This window comes from Electrona antarctica (genome assembly GCF_951216825.1).
Source record: "Electrona antarctica genome assembly, chromosome: 5".
Taxonomy (NCBI): domain Eukaryota; kingdom Metazoa; phylum Chordata; class Actinopteri; order Myctophiformes; family Myctophidae; genus Electrona; species Electrona antarctica.
This window is the reverse complement of record NC_136810.1, coordinates 43,529,779-43,549,954: the sequence shown is the minus strand read 5'-3', so window position 1 is coordinate 43,549,954 and position 20,176 is coordinate 43,529,779. Positions and strand designations below refer to the sequence as shown.

The window sequence follows — 20,176 nt, the reverse complement described above, 5'->3', positions numbered from 1 at the left end:
AGTCCTATATGATTGCATTAAACGACATTAAATGACCTTAAACTCACTTTTCCACTCACTTTGCCACTCGATTTGCCATTCACTTTAGGCATGCGCATACCCTCTATTGAAAAATTGCAGATCTACAAGTGCATAGCGTGGCACCGAGTGCCGCACTACGAGCTTGTAGATCCGCTATTTTTGAAAAAATCGTGAAAATGTGGCGCACATCTTTGAATATATATTCTTTCAGAGTGAACGTTTTTAACTGAAATATTAGCTTCTGGGGGGGTCCCTGGAACAACATATTTTCAGATGGGGGTCGGCGGCCAATTACATATCATTTTTGGAGACCAGAGTCCTTGAAATGAAACACTTTGAGAACCACCGACATAGAAACATAGCGTTTTTGACGTTTTTAAGAAAACTGTCGTGATTTATAAGACTTTTGTAGAATCTGTTCTCAGGTCTGGGTTAAAGCGGTTAAAGCGCAAGCTGCTCTTAATCCAACTAATTGATTAGTTGGATGTTGTACCACTAGTTCACCTGCAGGCGGGGATGAAATGTCTGGGTCATCCTCGATGTAGAAGGCGGGGTTGAGGTGGCCAGACAGCTGCGGCTGCTGCGGCTGCTGCTGCGGCTGCTGCGGCGGCTGCAGGGCGGCGGGAGGGCTGGCGATGGGCGGCAGGCGGGGGTAGGAGGGCACGTTGGGAAGCTCCAGCATGCTGCCGCCCAGAGAGGTCGGCGAAGGGGAGCGCGAGCGCCGGCGGTGAGGGCGGGGGGGAGGCAGGGGGGAGTGTCGCACTAGCCGGTTGAGTTCTACATCCTGCTGGCTGCCGCTGTGGTTGAGTTTTTGTTTTTGTTGTTGTTGTTGTTGTTGTTGTTTTTGTTTCTTAGGCATCTTGAGGCTTGAGGCTGTTCAGGCGGGTCTGGATGTTGAGGTAGGCCCGATTCGTTTGGCTGGGAATCTGCGAGAGCTTCTGGGGGATGGAAAACAGGCTCTGGGGGATGGCGGAGAGATGGTCTAGGTTCAGATCGGACAACAGAGAGGGCACCGAGATGCCCAGGAACTGCCTTCGTACGGCAGGGGAGGCCGACGTGGAAAGGCCAGAGTCGCTGGGAGCTGCTCCTTCGGAAGGAGGGGTGGATGAGGGGGAAGGGGATGGGCCACTCGGAGCAGCTCCTGCAGAAGGAGGGGAGGAGGAGGGGGAAGGGCCAGAGCCGCTCGGAGCCGCTGAAGGGGAGCTGGAGGAGAAAAGGCCAGTGAGCGTCGAGGCGATGCTAAGCGGGAACTGGGTGAGTCTGATGTTGGAGAGCTCCGTGCGGAGCTCGGGCGGCAGGGAGGGCAAGCGCTTGGTGACGTCAGAGAGCTGGATGGGCATGGAAGGGATATTAGAAGTTCCGTTTCCGATTCCGTTCTCCTTGAAGAAGGCGCTTATGTTGCCGAGGCAATCGGAGGCGTGCGGGATGCGCATCAGGCAGCTCTTAAGCACATCGCAGCTGGAGGTGGGGGCTATACGGGGAAGACAGGCGAACAGAATGAGACTGCTGAAGGACGGCTGGGAACAGAAAGTCAGTCAGGCAGTCAGGCAGTCAGGCGGATGGACAGACAGACAGACAGACAGACAGACAGACAGACAGACAGACAGACAGACAGACAGACAGACAGACAGACAGACAGACAGACAGACAGACAGACAGACAGACAGACAGACAGACAGACAGACAGACAGACAGACAGACAGACAGACAGACAGACAGACAGACAGACAGACAGACAGACAGACAGACAGACAGACAGACAGACAGACAGACAACAGTACAACTTTTTTACTTGTAATACCCCTGACTACCAGGAGTAATGCTAAGTTAATTGTACATCGATGAAACTATAGGTCGAACCAAACTGTATATGAGCTACCAACAGTCAAAGGTTTCTTCTCTTTGGAATGAGCTGCCTCGATCTGTATGTCTGGCAGTCTCAATAGAGAATACAATTTTAATTTGGGGTTTTATGGTATTATGTGTTAGGGATTTAGTTGTTTTTAAATGATTGTGTTACATTGTATTTTGTAAATTCATGTGATGTGCCGCGTGGTAAAATGTATGTAATTTATTGGACTGTTTATAGTAGTTCAGTCAGTTTACGTACAGACAGTTATGTGGTCAGTCAGAGCAATAGAGACAAAAACTAAATTAGTTTTTGTCAATAAAGAACAGAGGGAGAAAGAAGTGAAAGGGAGAAAACAAAGTAATGGTCAGTTATTTGTATTCGTACTGTACATACCACAACTGACTTGCCCTGGATGCTCGTCTTCCTACAAAGAACAATAAACAAACAGATCGTGAACTACAAGCTCACGACAATTGTATTTTCAGTGCACAATACCAGCACACAACTTGGTACAACTATAAATCTAGATTGTAAGACCATTCATGTTAAATAATATGCCAAATGTTTAAACAGATAAATACAGTACGTCGGTCTTTGAAGATTGTGAAAAAGGTCGTTGCTGTTGGGCAGAAACTTCAGTATCTACATATTTCATACTTTTTTATTAGGGGTGCACGATTATGAAATTATGTCCGATATCCGATTATTTGCAGGGTCTTATCTGCCGATATATTCTGACCGATTCAGATATTATACAGAGGACCACAATGGAAACAAGCCTAGGCCCTATAGGGGCTTTGCCCAAAGCCTGTTAATAAAGTATTCAATCAATCAATAAATAGCATAATACTTTTCCAAGTGTCTGTTTTCACAACTGAATGACTACTGAATGAGATGAGTACACAAATTAAATGTAGATTTTTTTAAATTTGATTTATTTATTGCTGGTGATAACCGATGCAATAATCTGTATTATTTTGAGACCATTCCGATACCGATATGGCATTTCTATGGCCGATATGGCCAATTCCGATTATGCTACCGATTAATCGTGCATCCCTATTTTTTATATATATATTTTTATAAATTGACCTATACACACACACACACACACACACACACACACACACACACACACACACACACACACACACACACACACACACACACACACACACACACACACACACACACACACACACACACACACACACACACACACACACACACACACACACACACACACACACACAGATTGCAACGATCATGCTATGATCCACATGTGGAACACTGGTTGAGAACCACAGGTGTAAACCGTCAGGCATGCAGAGGTACCCGCAGAGGTACCCTCCCAAAAAACATGCAGTAATCCTGGTCTCTAAACTACCTCCCCCTGGCAAGCCGGGGTGCCAGATGGAGGGTAAAGGAACTGATCGGAATAACATGTTCCTTCCACGCGCTACGTCCAACCAGGGAAACTCCCCCTGTCAGGTGAAAAGAAGCAGCTTGGACTCCTCATGCATAGTTGAGTTTTTAACCCCTGCGTTTCTATTCTGACTGATTTGCTGCGTGTTATGTTTTTCGTCCTTCTATGTTTTCATGCTGATTTTTTTATGTTCTTTGCTTTATGTTCCTTGTTTTATCATTTTAACTGCTTGCTTGTGTTTTATTGCTATCTTTACGTTCTGCCCTGTAAAGCACTTTGAGCTGCGTTCATGTATGAAAGGTGCTATGTACATACAGTTTATTATTATTATTACTTTAGCAGCAGCAGCAGAAACAGTGGCAGCTAACAAGGCCTCCTCTGCTTTCTGGGGCTGCTGGCTCACTACTGGCTCTGGCTCTGGCTCAGGGTCAGCCTCTGTCTTTGTCTCTGTCTCTGCATCTTCTGGGTCCGGTTCAGAGGGCAGGGCGGGACCAGGGGACGTTGTTGTCTCTGGCTCCGCAGCCGCCTCCTCCTCCTCCTCCTGGGGATCTACGTTTTCTTTACATCAGAAGGCGAGAAAGAACAGAGGGATGCATGGGAGAGAAGGGGAGGGGGAGAGAGAGAGAGAGAGACTATTTCACTCACACAATTTAATAATCCGGACAATGCTGGGTATACCGGGAACCGAAAAACATTTATCAGCAGCACAGACATTTTTTTATAGTGGATTTTCTTTTTTTTCCTCAAAATGTCAAGTTTAACCCATTTAAGATCTGAGGTCAATTATAAAAAATAAAATAAAACTATTCGGATCTACAAGATCCGAGCTTGTAGATCTGCTATTTTTCAATAGCTAAAGTATAACATATTGTTTAAAACACCAAAAGGGGTTCCCGTCCTGAATGGGTTCAAAGGTTCCATTGTGGAGGCAGTGCTCTCTACCTCACTGGTTCCCAAACATCCGTGGGTCATGGTCACATTTTTACGGGTTCCTTTATATTTTGTTTTTAATTATTATTTCAAAAAAATCATAAAACAGTTGGTCAAAAAAAAAGAAGAAAAAAAAAGTTTGCATTAAAGCAAAATCTTTCAGGAATTAAAAACTAAATTCAAAGATTTTTTTCTTTTTTGTAATTTCATGAAGAAACCAAAGAAACATGTAAGAAATTCCATAAATTAAGAAAATAAATGTTTTTAAATGAAGTAAGAGCCTGCTTGTAGATCTGCTATATTTTCACTAGTTTAGGTCAATGTAACTATTTATTTCCCCTTTTTTGGGGGGGGGGTCTTGAGCTAAAAGGTTTGGGCAGCGCTGCTGTACCTGGTTCTGCAGGTAGTTCCGAGGTTGGGACGATGGCGATGAGGCATCGGGCTTCGCTGTGTTTTCGGTGCGTACAGAAGCGTACTACAGAGTTTATAACTACGGATTCAGACTGTACAGAAGATACAGCCTCCCCTTGCTCCTCTTCCTCTTCCTCTTCCTCTCCCTCAACACTGCGCTGCACGTTGCTGCAGGACAGAACAGAAGACAAGACAGTTGGACAGTGGACCGAAGACAGACGATCGGAAAGTTTGTAGATTGACTATTCTAAATCTCTTCATGAATGCACATAATGTGTATGTGTGTGTGTGTGTGTGTGTGTGTGTGTGTGTGTGTGTGTGTGTGTGTGTGTGTATCCATTATATTGAGAATCGTCTGACTGATCAACTTCAAACTCCCCGTGCATATATCCTTTTGGCCGAATTCGTCCAAAATCCACAAGATCATGCACTTGGTGACAAGTTTTAGATTTTTGGCATGGTGTTAGGTATGGTCATAAGGTTTTCAAAAAACATCGCAAACGAGTTGCGCTCGTGCTGTTTACATTTCTGACAAATAAAGTATTCAATCAATCAATCAATCAATCAATCAATACGACATCCCCCACCTCCACCCCTCCTTGTCTGAAAATATACCCTTTCACGCTATTGAGTTTATACCGGTATGTAACCTACATCCTATTGTATTACTGATGAATTTAGTACAAAATTACAACCTTTGACTGTACTATACCTGTACTGTTAACAAACGTGTTATAATCAAACAAACAATCAATCAATCAATCAATCAAAAACAGCTGCAGTTCAGCTTAGCGGGATTGCTGCTCGAGTGCTTATAATACCAAGAAAGTGTATCATGATCACATATCAAATGTATATATTTTTTAAACATTTTCAAAGCAGTACTATTGTTGGTTTATAAAGCAATGAATGGTTTAGGGCCAAAATGCATGTCTGATCTTCTGCCCAGGGACCCTCCAGACCTCTCAGGTCTGCTTTATGTCCCTATAGAATCAGACCTAAACACAGAGAAACCGTGTTAAACATCTGCAGAATGTATTCCTTGGATGAATTCAATTGCAGCGAGCAGAATAGTAAAACACTAACACTAAAAGTGAACATGCTCAAATGCAAATCCAACAACAGACAACTAAACCAGTGATTCTCAATCTTTTCTAGTCCAGGGCCCACTTGAAAATGTGACCAAGTTGGGCTACCGTGTCACAGTAAGTGGTCATATGAGTGAGCCCCATTAACATGTTTAATTTGTGTTCCCGTTTGGATCAGTGGAACTATAACATAACATTAAGTTCCCAATTTATCGGTATCACAACGAAAACTCATTCTTCAAACAAAATACCTTTTATGAAACAATATATTTTTATATTAATATATTATTATTACAATCTTAGAGTTTTGCCGATTGCCTGTTTGCATTGTCCTCACAGCCTGCACAGGTTAAGAATCACTGAAGTAAACCATCACACATTTTGATTGGTATGGTATGCTGGAGGATCAAGCGCCATTTTAAACCACTCTCCATACCATGCTAATTGCAGAAGGTGTGTAATCTGCAGCCAGCATAATGTTTTCCACCTGTTGCCTAACAGAGAAGCTTCTCCCATGCAGCAAATTGCATTATTCATGTATTAATCAAAGCATGACAATATATGCTACAGGGTTGTTGCCCAATATAATAGATCTGCATCGGCTACTCAAACCCAAAATGCAACAAATGAACAACTACTCACTTTCACCAGAAAATAACAACTGCATTAGGTAGGCCTGAGCATCCTTGACTATAAACACCCGCGAAAGGGGAAATCCGCCACATCGAGAAATGCGACACGCAAATAAAACAAGACAAAAAAAATCATAATTTGTCATATGCCACTTTGACAAAACGAGGACGTTTCCCTGCACCTCAACGGAAACAAGTGGGAGGCGTGCTTTCGGTTACCAGGGGAACCGTTGAGAGGGGATCGCCCGTTACCAAGGGAAGCAATGTGGTTGCTATGGTGTTAAAATGATGCTACGAGGATTAACGCCACGCAGCAGATCTCATAACGAGACCCTGTGGGAGCTGGGAGGGGGTGTTGAGTGGAGGGGGGATGCGTGACAGACCGTCAGACGACCAAAAAAAACATTCACAAGACAGGTGATCAGAGAGCTGGAAAAACTGTACCACACGCCCCCCCTCTCTCTCTTATGTACCTGCACACAAGACGTAAGAATAAAGATCACATTGAACGTATATAGAGTGGATTATCTAGGCTTGAAATCTGAGCAGCCATCGAGCTGACTAATGGAGCCAGCGATTGGCATTGATCATGGTTCTCAAAATGTTTCAATTTCAAGGACACCCATAAATCTGAGAGTGTACAAAGGGAACAAAATCCCACTTATAGAGGGGCTGAGGGTCCCTGCCTGGACCCCACTTTGAGAACCATTGGCATTGATCAACCCTCACCCAATACATAAATACAGTACATAGACAAATAGAAAGAGAGAAGAAATAGAAAAGAGCAGCATGCATGCTTTATGTTCTTACGATCTTCTCGTTCTAACCGGCCTTGAATCTGCTTCACTCAACTCTTCCTGTGGAATCTCCTGCAACCTGCATACACACAAACACAGTCTGTTAGAGATACATGTAAGCACGCACGCACGCACGCACGCACACACGCACGCACGCACACACGCACGCACGCACACATAGTAGAAACGCAAGAGGCCAGGTCGAAAGTGTTTCATTCATGGTCGTGTGGTCACGGTGTCACGAGAAGCCACACCATTGTTGATTTTGAAAAAGCAAATTTTGATTTAGTTTTAGTCATAGTCTGAAAGTTCTGTTAAGTTTTAATAATATTTTAGTCATCTGAAATGTTTTACCTTTAGTCTAGTTTACACGCTGCTATTTTCATAGCACAACATGCGAGCACAACCAAACATAAAATGACTTGTTAGTTCTACTGGATCTCTTCACTAGTCCCTCAACAATTTGTCTAGTTTTTATTCGTTTAACGAAATTGTCACAGTTATAGTCAACATAGCTTAGCCTTTATTTGTTTTTTTTCCGTGAAAAATAGTCTAAAAATAGTCTAATAATAGTCTAATAATAATAATAATATTAATAATAATAATTAATAAACTTTATTTGTATAGCACCTTTATTTGTATAGATAGAGAGAGACCCGTTTGCACTACTGTATGACACAATTGAATGGGTTTTTGCCCAGACTTTTTTTCCCCCCTCGGTTTCCGAGGCTACAGTTATAGTAAACATATAACTTAGTTTTTATAAAGAGAGAATGAATAGAAAAGAGCAGCATGCTTTATGTTCTTACTCTGTCTCTTCCTGTGGAATCTCCTGCAACCTGCATACACACAATCACAGTCTCTGTTAGAGATACACTCAAGCATGCGTGGTCACGGTGTCACTTCTCAACAAGGCTCTTGTTGAGAAGCCGCATCGTGTTGATTTTGAAAAAGCAATGTTTTACCTTTAGTCTAGTTTTATTTCACAACACGCTGCTATTTAAAAAAAAATGCACAACCAAACATAAAATGACTTTGTTAGTTCTACTGGATCTCTTCTTCACTAGTCCCTCAACAATTTGTCTAGTTTTTATTTGTTTAACGAAATTGTCAGTACACTTAGTCTCAGTTACTGTATAGTCAACATAGCTTAGCTTTTATTTGGTTTTCGTCTGTGAAAAATAGTCTAAAATTAGTCTAATAATAATAATAATCTTTATTTGTATAGATAGAGAGCCCCGTCTGCGCTACTTTATGCCACAATTGAATGGGTTTTTGCCCAGACTTTTTTCTTCTTCCTGGAAATAAAAACATAGCTTAGTTTTTATAAAGAGAGAATGAATAGAAAAGAGCAGCATGCTTTATGTTCTTACTCTGTCTCTTCCTGTGGAATCTCCTGCACCCTGCATACACACAATCACAGTCTCTGTTAGAGATAGTAGTTTATAGTAGATAGTGTTTGATAGCACTTTGTAAAAGCAACATGTGATTGTATTTTCTTTTATTTTGTTTGTGTTCAATTGTCAGTGAGGATTCCCAGTTGGTGTGTCGTCCTTTACACTGCAGTTATTTTTGCAATCCCTCAACAATTTTAGTCTAGTTTTTATTTGTTTAACGAAATTGTCAGTACACTACACTTAGTCACAGTTATTAACTTTATTTGTATAGCACCTATAGAGAGACTTGCGCTACTGTATGCCACAATTGAATGGGTTTTTGCACAGACTTTTTTTTTTCTTCCTGGAAATAAAAACCTCTGGGTTTCCGAGGCTACAGTTATAGTCAACATAGCTTAGTTTTTATAAAGAGAGAATGAATAGAAAAGAGCAGCATGCTTTATGTTCTTACTCTGTTTCTTCCTGTGGAATCTCCTGCACCCTGCATACACACAATCACAGTCTCTGTTAGAGATACACGCCCGCACACATGTATGGAGGTACACTGTTAAGTTTTACATTGTAATGTTTTGGTTTTCATTGGATGTTAACAGATTGTTATTGTGAAGCTGTGATTGAGCTGGGAGCTGTAAACTGATCCTGTGGAGTCTGGGAACTAAGATACTGTATTGAATGTAGGTTTATTAACCTAAATGTGTTATGTTTGTCTATTTTCTGTTTTTGTTCATTTTTCTGAAGATGTGGTGTTTGATAGCACTTTGTAAATGCAACATGTGATTGTATTTTCTTTTATTTTGTTAGTGTTCATTTGTCAGTGAGGATTTCCAGTTGGTGTGTCGTCCTGTTCACTGCAGTTATTTTTGCAATCCCTCAAAAATTTTAGTCTAGTTTTTATTTGTTTAACGAAATTGTCAGTACACTACACTTAGTCACAGTTATTAACTTTATTTGTATAGCACCTTTATTTGTATAGATAGAGAGAGACCCGTTTGCGCTACTGTATGCCACAATTGAATGGGTTTTTGCACAGACTTTTTTTCTTCTTCCTGGAAATAAAAACATCTGGGTTTCCAAGGCTACAGTTATTCAACATAACTTAGTTTTTATAAAGAGAGAATGAATAGAAAAGAGCAGCATGCTTTATGTTCTTACTCTGTCTCTTCCTGTGGAATCTCCTGCAACCTGCATACACACAATCACAGTCTCTGTTAGAGATACACGCACGCACGAACGCATGGTCACGGTGTCACTTCTCAACAAGGCTCTTGTTGAGCCACACCGTGTTGATTTTTAAAAAGCAAATTTTGATTTAGTTTTAGTCATAGTCTGAAAATTCTGTTAGGTTTTAGTAATATTTTAGTCATCTGAAATGTTTTACCTTTAGTCTAGTTTTATTTCACAACACGCTGCTATTTTCATAGCGCAACACGCAAGCACAACCAAACATAAAATGACTTTGTTAGTTCTACTGGAACTCTTCTTCACTAGTCCCTCAACAATTTGTCTAGTTTTTATTTGTTTAACGAAATTGTCAGTACACTTAGTCACAGTTACTGTATAGTCAACATAGCTTAGCTTTTATTTGGTTTTCGTCCGTGAAAAATAGTCTAAAAATAGTCTAATAATAATAATAATAATAATAATAATCTTTATTTGTAGAGAGAGACCCGCTTGCGCTACTGTATGCCACAATTGAATGGATTTTTGCACAGACTTTTTTTTTCTTCCTGGAAATAAAAACATCTGGGTTTCTGAGGCTACAGTTATAACTGTAGCCTCGGAAACCCAGATGTTTTTATATAGTCAACATAACTTAGTTTTTATAAAGAGAGAATGAATAGAAAAGAGCAGCATGCTTTATGTTCTTACTCTGTCTCTTCCTGTGGAATCTCCTGCACCCTGCATACACACAATCACAGTCTCTGTTAGAGATACATACACGCACGCACGCACGCACGCACGCACGCACGCATAGTAGAAACACGAGAGGCCAGGTCGAAAGTGTTTAATTCATGGTGGTGTAGTGTCACTTCTCAACAAGGCTCTTGTTGAGAAGCCACACCATTGTAGTGTTGATTTTGAAAAAGCAAATTTTTATTTAGTTTTAGTCATATTCTGAAACTTCTGTTAAGTTTTAGTAATATTTTAGTCATCTGAAATGTTTTACATTTAGTCTAGTTTTATTTCACAATCACAACACGCTGCTATTTTCATAGCGCAACACGCGAGCACAACCAAACATAAAATGATGTGTTCTTACTCTGTCTCTTCCTGTGGAATCTCCTGCACCCTGCATACACACAATCACAGTCTCTGTTAGAGATACACGCCCGCACACACGTATGGAGGTACACTGTTAAGTTTTACATTGTAATGTTTTGGTTTTCTTTGGATGTTAACAGATTGTTATTGTGAAGCTGTGATTGAGCTGGGAGCTGTAAACTGATCCTGTGGAGTCTGGGAACTAAGATACTGTATTGAATGTAGGTTTATTAACCACATGTGTTATGTTTGACTATTTTCAGTTTTTGTTTATTTTTCTGAAGATGTGGTGTTTGATAGCACTTTGTAAATGCAACATGTGATTGTATTTTCTTTTCTTTTGTTTGTGTTCATTTGTCAGTGAGGATTTCCAGTTGGTGTGTCGTCCTGTTCACTGCAGTTATTTTTGCAATCCCTCAAAAATTGTAGTCTAGTTTTTATTTGTTTAACGAAATTGTCAGTACACTACACTTAGTCACAGTTATTAACTTTATTTGTATAGCACCTTTATTTGTATAGATAGAGAGAGACTTGTGCTACTGTATGCCACAATTGAATGGGTTTTTGCCCTGACCTTTTTTCTTTTCTTCCTTGCAATGAAAACATCTGGATTTCCAAGGCTACAGTTATAGTCAACATTGCTTAGTTTTTATAAAGAGAGAATGAATAGAAAAGAGCAGCATGCTTTATGTTCTTACTCTGTCTCTTCCTGTGGAATCTCCTGCAACCTGCATACACACAATCACAGTCTCTGTTAGAGATACACGGACGCACGCACGCGTGGTCACGGTGTCACTTCTCAACAAGGCTCTTGTTGAGAAGCCACACCATTGTAGTGTTGATTTTGAAAAAGCAAATTTTGATTTAGTTTTAGTCATAGTCTGAAAATTCTGTTAAGTTTTGGTAATATTTTAGTCATCTGAAATGTTTTACCTTTAGTCTAGTTATATTTCACAACACGCTGCTATTTTCATAGCACAAATGCGAGCACAACCAAACATAAAATTACTTGGTTAGTTCTACTGGATCTCTTCTTCACTAGTCCCTCAACAATTTGTCTAGTTTTTATTTGTTTAACGAAATTGTCAGTACACTTAGTCACAGTTACTGTATAGTCAACATATCTTAGCTTTTATTTGGTTTTCGTCCGTGAAAAATAGTCTAAAAATAATAATAATAATAATAATAATAATAATAATCTTTATAAATAGCACCTTTATTTGTATAGATAGAGAGAGACCCGTTTGCGCTACTGTATGCCACAATTGAATGGGTTTTTGCCCAGACTTTTTTATTTCTTCCTGGAAATAAAAACATCTGGGTTTCCAAGGCTACAGTTATAGTCAACATAGCTTAGTTTTTATAAAGAGAGAATGAATAGAAAAGAGCAGCATGCTTTATGTTCTTACTCTGTTTCTTCCTGTGGAATCTCCTGCACCCTGCATACACACAATCACAGTCTCTGTTAGAGATACACGCACGCACACATGTATGGAGGTACACTGTTACGTTTTACATTGTAATGTTTTGGTTTTCATTGGATGTTAACAGATAATTGTTGTGAAGCTGTGATTGAGCTGGGAGCTGTAAACTGATCCTGTGGAGTCTGGGAACTAAGATACTGTATTGAATGTAGGTTTATTAACCACATGTGTTATGTTTGACTATTTTCTGTTTTTGTTTATTTTTCTGAAGATGTGGTGTTTGATAGCACTTTGTAAATGTGATTGTATTTTCTTTTCTTTTGTTTGTGTTCATTTGTCAGTGAGGATTTCCAGTTGGTGTGTCGTCCTGTACACTGCAGTTATTTTTGCAATCCCTCAACAATTTTAGTCAAGTTTTTATTTGTTTAACGAAATTGGCAGTACACTACACTTAGTCACAGTTATTCACTTTATTTGTATAGCACCTTTATTTGTATAGATAGAGAGAGACCCGTTTGCGCTACTGTATGCCACAATTGAATGGGTTTTTGCCCAGACTTTTTTTCTTCCTGGAAATAAAAACATCTGGGTTTCCAAGGCTACAGTTATAGTCAACATAGCTTAGTTTTTATAAAGAGAGAATGAATAGAAAAGAGCAGCATGCTTTATGTTCTTACTCTGTCTCTTCCTGTGGAATCTCCTGCAACCTGCATACACACAATCACAGTCTCTGTTAGAGATACACACACGCATGCACGCGTGGTCACGGTGTCACTTCTCAACAAGGCTCTTGTTGAGAAGCCACACCATTGTAGTGTTGATTTTGAAAAAGCAAATTCTGTTAAGTTTTAGTAATATTTTAGTCATCTGAAATGTTTTACCTTTAGTCAATTTATTTCACAACACGCTGCTATTTTCATAGCACAACACGCGAGCACAACCAAACATAAAATGACCTTGTTAGTTCTACTGGATCTCTTCTTCACTAGTCCCTCAACAATCTGTCTAGTTTTTATTTGTTTAACGAAATTGTCAGTACACTTAGTCACAGTTACTGTATAGTCAACATAGCTTAGCTTTTATTTGGTTTTCGTCCTGTAGACGTAGTATACTGTAGATAGAGAGAGACCCGTATGCGCTACTGTATGCCACAATTGAATGGGTTTTTGCCCAGACTTTTTTTTCTTCCTGGAAAAAAAAACATCTGGGTTTCCGAGGCTACAGTTATAACTGTAGCCTCGGAAACCCAGATGTTTTTATATAGTCAACATAGCTTAGTTTTTATAAAGAGAGAATGAATAGAAAAGAGCAGCATGCTTTATGTTCTTACTCTGTCTCTTCCTGTGGAATCTCCTGCAACCTGCATACACACAATCACAGTCTCTGTTAGAGATACACAGACCCACGCACGCGTGGTCACGGTGTCACTTCTCAACAAGGCTCTTGTTGAGAAGCCACACCATTGTAGTGTTGATTTTGAAAAAGCAAATTTTGATTTAGTTTTAGTCATAGTCTGAAAGTTTTAGTAATATTTTAGTCATCTGAAATGTTTTACCTTTAGTCTAGTTTTATTTCACAACACGCTGCTATTTTCATAGCACAACACGCGAGCACATTCAAACATAAAATTACTTTGTTAGTTCTACTGGATCTCTTCTTCACTAGTCCCTCAACAATTTGTCTAGTTTTTATTTGTTTAACGAAATTGTCAGTACACTTAGTCACAGTTACTGTATAGTCAACATAGCTTAGCTTTTATTTGGTTTTCGTCTGTGAAAAATAGTCTAAACATAGTCTAATAATAATAATAATAATAATAATCTTTATTTGTATAGCACCTTTATTTGTATACTGTAGATAGAGAGAGACCCGCTTGCGCTACTGTATGCCACAATTGAATGGGTTTTTGCCCAGACTTTTTTTTCTTCCTGGAAATAAAAACATCTGGGTTTCCGAGGCTACAGTTATAACTGTAGCCTCGGAAACCCAGATGTTTTTATATAGTCAACATAACTTAGTTTTTATAAAGAGAGAATTGATAGAAATAAAAGAGCATAGCACGTATGGACTATGGAGGTACACTGTTAAATTTTACATTGTAATGTTTTGGTTTTCATTGGATGTTAACAGATTATTCTTGTGAAGCTGTGATTGAGCTGGGAGCTGTAAACTGATCCTGTGGAGTCTGGGAACTAAGATACTGTATTGAATGTAGGTTTATTAACCACATCTGTTATGTGTGACTATTTTCTGTTTTTGTTTATTTTTCTGAAGATGTGGTGTTTGATAGCACTTTGTAAATGCAACATGTGATTGTATTTTCTTTTCTTTGAGTTATTTTGTCAGTGAGGATTTCCAGTTGGTGTGTCGTCCTGTACACTGCAGTTATTTGTGCAATCCCTCAACACTTAGTCTAGTTTTTATTTGTTTAAGGAAATTGTCAGTACACAAAGTTATTAACTTTATTTGTATAGCACCTTTATTTGTATCGATAGAGAGAGACTTGCGCTACTGTATGCCACAATTGAATGGGTTTTTGCCCAGACTTTTTTTCTTTTCTTCCTGGAAATGAAAACATCTGGGTTTCCGAGGCTACAGTTATAGTCAACATAGCTTAGTTTTTATAAAGAGAGAATAAATAGAAAAGAGCAGCATGCTTTATGTTCTTACTCTGTCTCTTCCTGTGGAATCTCCTGCAACCTGCATACACACAATCACAGTCTCTGTTAGAGATACACGGACGCACGCACGCGTGGTCACGGTGTCACTTCTCAACAAGGCTCTTGTTGAGAAGCCACACCATTGTAGTGTTGATTTTGAAAAAGCTAATTTTTATTTAGTTTTAGTCATAGTCTGAAAATTCTGTTAAGTTTTAGTAATATTTTAGTCATCTGAAATGTTTTACCTTTAGTCTAGTTTTATTTCACAACACGCTGATATTTTCATAGAAATGAATGAATGAATAGAAAAGAGCAGCATGCTTTATGTTCTTACTCTGTCTCTTCCTGTGGAATCTCCTGCACCCTGCATACACACAATCACAGTCTCTGTTAGAGATACACGCACGCACGCACGCACGCACGCACGCACGCACGCACGCACGCACGCACGCACGCACGCACGTATGGACTATGGAGGTACACTGTTAAGTTTTACATTGTAATGTTTTGGTTTTCATTGGATGTTAACAGATTATTCTTGTGAAGCTGTGATTGAGCTGGGAGCTGTAAACTGATCCTGTGGAGTCTGGGAACTAAGATACTGTATTGAATGTAGGTTTATTAACCACATCTGTTATGTGTGACTATTTTCTGTTTTTGTTTATTTTTCTGAAGATGTGGTGTTTGATAGCACTTTGTAAATGCAACATGTGATTGTATTTTCTTTTCTTTGAGTTATTTTGTCAGTGAGGATTTCCAGTTGGTGTGTCGTCCTGTACACTGCAGTTATTTGTGCAATCCCTCAACAATTTTAGTCTAGTTTTTATTTGTTTAAGGAAATTGTCAGTACACAAAGTTATTAACTTTATTTGTATAGCACCTTTATTTGTATCGATAGAGAGAGACTTGCGCTACTGTATGCCACAATTGAATGGGTTTTTGCCCAGACTTTTTTTCTTTTCTTCCTGGAAATGAAAACATCTGGGTTTCCGAGGCTACAGTTATAGTCAACATAGCTTAGTTTTTATAAAGAGAGAATGAATAGAAAAGAGCAGCATGCTTTATGTTCTTACTCTGTCTCTTCCTGTGGAATCTCCTGCAACCTGCATACACACAATCACAGTCTCTGTTAGAGATACACGGACGCACGCACGCGTGGTCACGGTGTCACTTCTCAACAAGGCTCTTGTTGAGAAGCCACACCATTGTAGTGTTGATTTTGAAAAAGCAAATTTTGATTTAGTTTTAGTCATAGTCTGAAAATTCTGTTAAGTTTTAGTAATATTTTAGTCATCTGAAATGTTTTACCTTTAGTCTAGTTTTATTTCACAACACGCTGATATTTTCATAGAAATGAATGAATGAATAGAAAAGAGCAGCATGCTTTATGTTCTTACTCTGTCTCTTCCTGTGGAATCTCCTGCACCCTGCACACACACAATCACAGTCTCTGTTAGAGATACACGCACGCACACATGTATGGAGGTACACTGTTAAGTTTTACATTGTAATGTTTTGGTTTTCATTGGATGTTAACAGATTGTTATTGTGAAGCTGTGATTGAGCTGGGAGCTGTAAACTGATCCTGTGGAGTCTGGGAACTAATATACTGTATTGAATGTAGGTTTATTAACCACATGTGTTATGTTTGACTATTTTCTGTTTTTGTTTATTTTTCTGAAGATGTGGTGTTTGATAGCACTTTGTAAATGCAACATGTGATTGTATTTTATTTTCTTTAGTTTGAGTTCATTTGTCAGTGAGGATTTCCAGTTGGTGTGTCGTCCTGTACACTGCAGTTATTTTTGCTATCCCTCAACAATTTTAGTCTAGTTTTTATTTGTTTAACGAAATTGTCAGTACACTACACTTAGTCACAGTTATTAACTTTATTTGTATAGCACCTTTATTTGTATAGATAGAGAGAGACCTGTTTGCGCTACTGTATGCCACAATTGACCTTTTTTCTTTTCTTTCTTGCAATGAAAACATCTGGGTTTCCGAGGCTACAGTTATAGTCAACATAGCTTAGTTTTTATAAAGAGAGAATGAATAGAAAAGAGCAGCATGCTTTATGTTCTTACTCTGTCTCTTCCTGTGGAATCTCCTGCAACCTGCATACACACAATCACAGTCTCTGTTAGAGATACACGGACGCACGCACGCGTGGTCACGGTGTCACTTCTCCACAAGGCTCTTGTTGAGAAGCCACACCATTGTAGTGTTGATTTTGAAAAAGCAAATTTTGTTTCGTTTTAGTCATAGTCTGAAAATTCTAGTTTTATTTCACAACACGCTGCTATTTTCATAGCGCAACACGCGAGCACAACCAAACATAAAATGACTTGTGTTAGTTCTACTGGATCTCTTCTTCACTAGTCCCTCAACAATTTGTTTATGAACATTTTGGAGTTAAGGTGGAGCAGAGATAGATATGAGAGTGTCTTACTCGGCCTCGGTCTCCTCGGGCTCCTCTTCCAGGAGCTCCCGGCTGCCCATGGAGAGCTTGATGGAGGCTTCCTCCGTCAGCTCCTTGATGGCTCTCTCGGCCGCCTGCCTCGCCACCTCCTCCGCCAGGCGAGTCATCTCCACGCGCTCCTCCTGCAAACTACACAGACAGAGGAGACAACCTTCTGGACGGGAACCCCTTTTGGTGTTTTATGGTGCATTATGTTATACTTTAGCTATTGAAAAAAGCAGATCTACAAGCTCATAGCGCTGCACAGAGTGCCGCACTACAAGCTTGTAGATCTGCTATTCTTTTTTTATCGTGAAAATGTGGTGCAAATCTTTGAATATATATTCTTTTAGAGCAAACATTTTTAGCTCAAATCTTTCCTTCTGGGGGTCGCTGGAACAACACATTTTCAGATTGGGAGTCAGCAGCCAATTACATATATTTTTGGGGGTCCTTGATATGAAAATGTTTGAGAACGACTGACATAGAAACATGGGTTTTTCAGAAAACTGACAGGATTTAGAAGACATTTGTAGAATCGTCCTCAGGTCTAAATGGGTTTAAGTACTGTACTTAATTACAATTCTGAGGTATTTGTGCTTTAATTGAGTATGTCAAATGTGCTGTACTTTTACTCCACTACACTTTCTTTTGACAACTTTTGTTACTATAGTTACTTTGTAGATTTTGATTATTATTACAAAACATATATTAACCACTTCAGCCCTATATACATTTCGGCCATTTGAAAATAGCAGATCTACAAGCTCGCGATGTGAGCTTGTAGATGGGTTCAAATAGGGGGGTGGGAACCCGTCGCTATAGAGCAGGGGTGTCCAAAGTGCGGTCTGCGGGCCAAATGAGGCCCTGGGACCAGTTTTATATGGCCCTCAGCTTCACACCTGAATATATCATTTGTCAGGATTCTTTGTTCCTTGTATTTCAATTTTGTTTTCTTTACCTTGCTCGTCTGGTTAAATTTGGTAATGTGTCATATGACTGAAAAAAGGCAAGGAAAGGAGTTACACTTTTTGTTCACAGCACACACCGGACAAAAGACCATTGATATTAAATATTGATGATGATAGTTAATTAGAATAATTTAAATGTGATGCATATGTGACTTTGTTATAGTCCGAAGGTACATTATGTCAGGAGAATCGTCAGTGATGTTACCCATGTTTTAAATGGCGAGTTTGTACTTCTGCCCTCTGGGAGAAGATACAAAGAACCAAAGTGGAAGTACATCAGATTTAAGAAATCGTTTGTACCAGCATCAACTAAGATGTTGAACGAGGCTCTGAAACAGCAGTAACTGTGTGAGGCTAGATTATCCACATCATGTGTGCAATTGTGTAATGTTGTGTCTTCCTCTGTAATGTATTTTTGTTTGTCATTGATGTTTTATGTGTGGCTGTAGCTGGGGTGAAAGCCCAAGACAAATTTCCCTTGTGGACAATAGAGTTTACCTTGACCTTGAGATGTAGTTGGCCCTTGGTTGTTTTAATATTTTCTAATATGACCCCCTTTGAAACACGTTTGGACACCCCTGCTATAGAAAGTCACTCTTATACCGTTCTTCCATGGTTGCCATGGCGACCCCCTCGGCCTCCTTCTTGATGCTGTCGATGAACGGCGTCCATCGGCCCGTGTCAGTCCCAGCGTCCACCGAGGCTTTGGTGCTTTCTTTAGCGTCCTCTGGGGCTTCTTCCACCACCAGCTCCGGCTCCGACATCTGCGCAGACCGCACGGAGCTGACGGATTTGAGCGGTTGCGTGTGTGATGCTTCTTGTTTGAGCGGTTCTTCCTGGTCCGAATCTACGTCTTCCAGTACCATGTCTGCTACAGCTGAAAAACAGACGATTAGCCATTTTAGACCTGAGGCCGATTCTAAAAAAAAACCTTTGTCTGGACTTGTTGATGCCGTGTGAAAATAACCATGTTATCCGATGTTAAATGTCGGGCTGGGGGGGATATGGACAAAATAAAATATCAAATTGGGTTATGTATGAAAATGCTAGGCAATCTACAAGACATGTTATGAGTCTGTAGATCAGCAATTCTTTGCTAGTTTTGACACATTTCGAAAGCGGGAGAGACAACACTTTTGCCTCATCCTGATATCCGATATCCCATACGCTATCTAGTCATATGTCACATGCATTGTCGTATATATTCCCCAGCCCTATACTGTATATAATGTATACAGTGAGGGTGAGGTGGCTCTATTGAACTTTGCTTGGTCATGTAACCATTGCTTCCCAAACCTTCTATACTGAAAATATTTGGCTCTCCATGTACCACCATAATAAATGTATTATTTATTTGTTCATTTAGTTAAAATACAGGAGCGTATACCTGCCCTTTTTGTTCCATTCCTAAGCCAATTGACGATATTCAGTCATTCAGTCACGATATACCGCGGCCATCTTGCCAGCAAGGTGCAATTCATATAGTATTAAAAGGATAGAGACTGAACCGGAGCGACAGCCCCGCCCCCCCGCTATTCATTTCAGTGGAAGTTGCTCAGTGGCGTTTTTTTCCCGATTTGTCCAAAATGCGGAAGTGTAAACAGGCGCTCAATGTTAAACCCCAGCTGCACAGGGTTTCCTCGTCATAACTGCACGGGTCCGCCTGCAGTCCCCGCTCTTACCTCTAGGGCCGAGCGCCTCAACATTGGAGAGCCTAGGGGGCTTGGTGCTATTCTAGGTGCAACTTCCATTGACAGCCCACGGCCATTCATCCAAACAGAAAAGTCCTATCTGATTGTATTAAACAGCGTCAAACTCACCAACATTGCAGCTGTGCGAAAAGCTTT

At 40.0% G+C, this 20,176-nt stretch overlaps 1 protein-coding gene across 1 annotated transcript in view; it reads right to left on the bottom strand.

The window, feature by feature from the left end:
* The window catches only part of LOC306923997 (uncharacterized protein), a gene marked incomplete at both ends in the record, with an annotated part of 59,729 nt that overhangs the window by 18,483 nt on the left and 21,070 nt on the right, over positions 1-20,176 (bottom strand). Inside the window, 18 exons of the mRNA XM_079502341.1 lie at positions 526-818; positions 889-1,538; positions 7,188-7,236; positions 7,967-7,996; positions 8,531-8,560; positions 9,006-9,035; positions 9,707-9,736; positions 10,424-10,453; positions 10,815-10,844; positions 11,515-11,544; positions 12,918-12,947; positions 13,571-13,600; positions 14,911-14,940; positions 15,235-15,264; positions 15,974-16,003; positions 16,985-17,014; positions 17,350-17,508; positions 18,933-19,206. Of these exons, the coding sequence (XP_079358467.1) occupies positions 526-818; positions 889-1,538; positions 7,188-7,236; positions 7,967-7,996; positions 8,531-8,560; positions 9,006-9,035; positions 9,707-9,736; positions 10,424-10,453; positions 10,815-10,844; positions 11,515-11,544; positions 12,918-12,947; positions 13,571-13,600; positions 14,911-14,940; positions 15,235-15,264; positions 15,974-16,003; positions 16,985-17,014; positions 17,350-17,508; positions 18,933-19,206 (1,815 nt within the window). The remainder of the gene's footprint in view (positions 1-525; positions 819-888; positions 1,539-7,187; positions 7,237-7,966; positions 7,997-8,530; positions 8,561-9,005; positions 9,036-9,706; positions 9,737-10,423; positions 10,454-10,814; positions 10,845-11,514; positions 11,545-12,917; positions 12,948-13,570; positions 13,601-14,910; positions 14,941-15,234; positions 15,265-15,973; positions 16,004-16,984; positions 17,015-17,349; positions 17,509-18,932; positions 19,207-20,176) is intronic.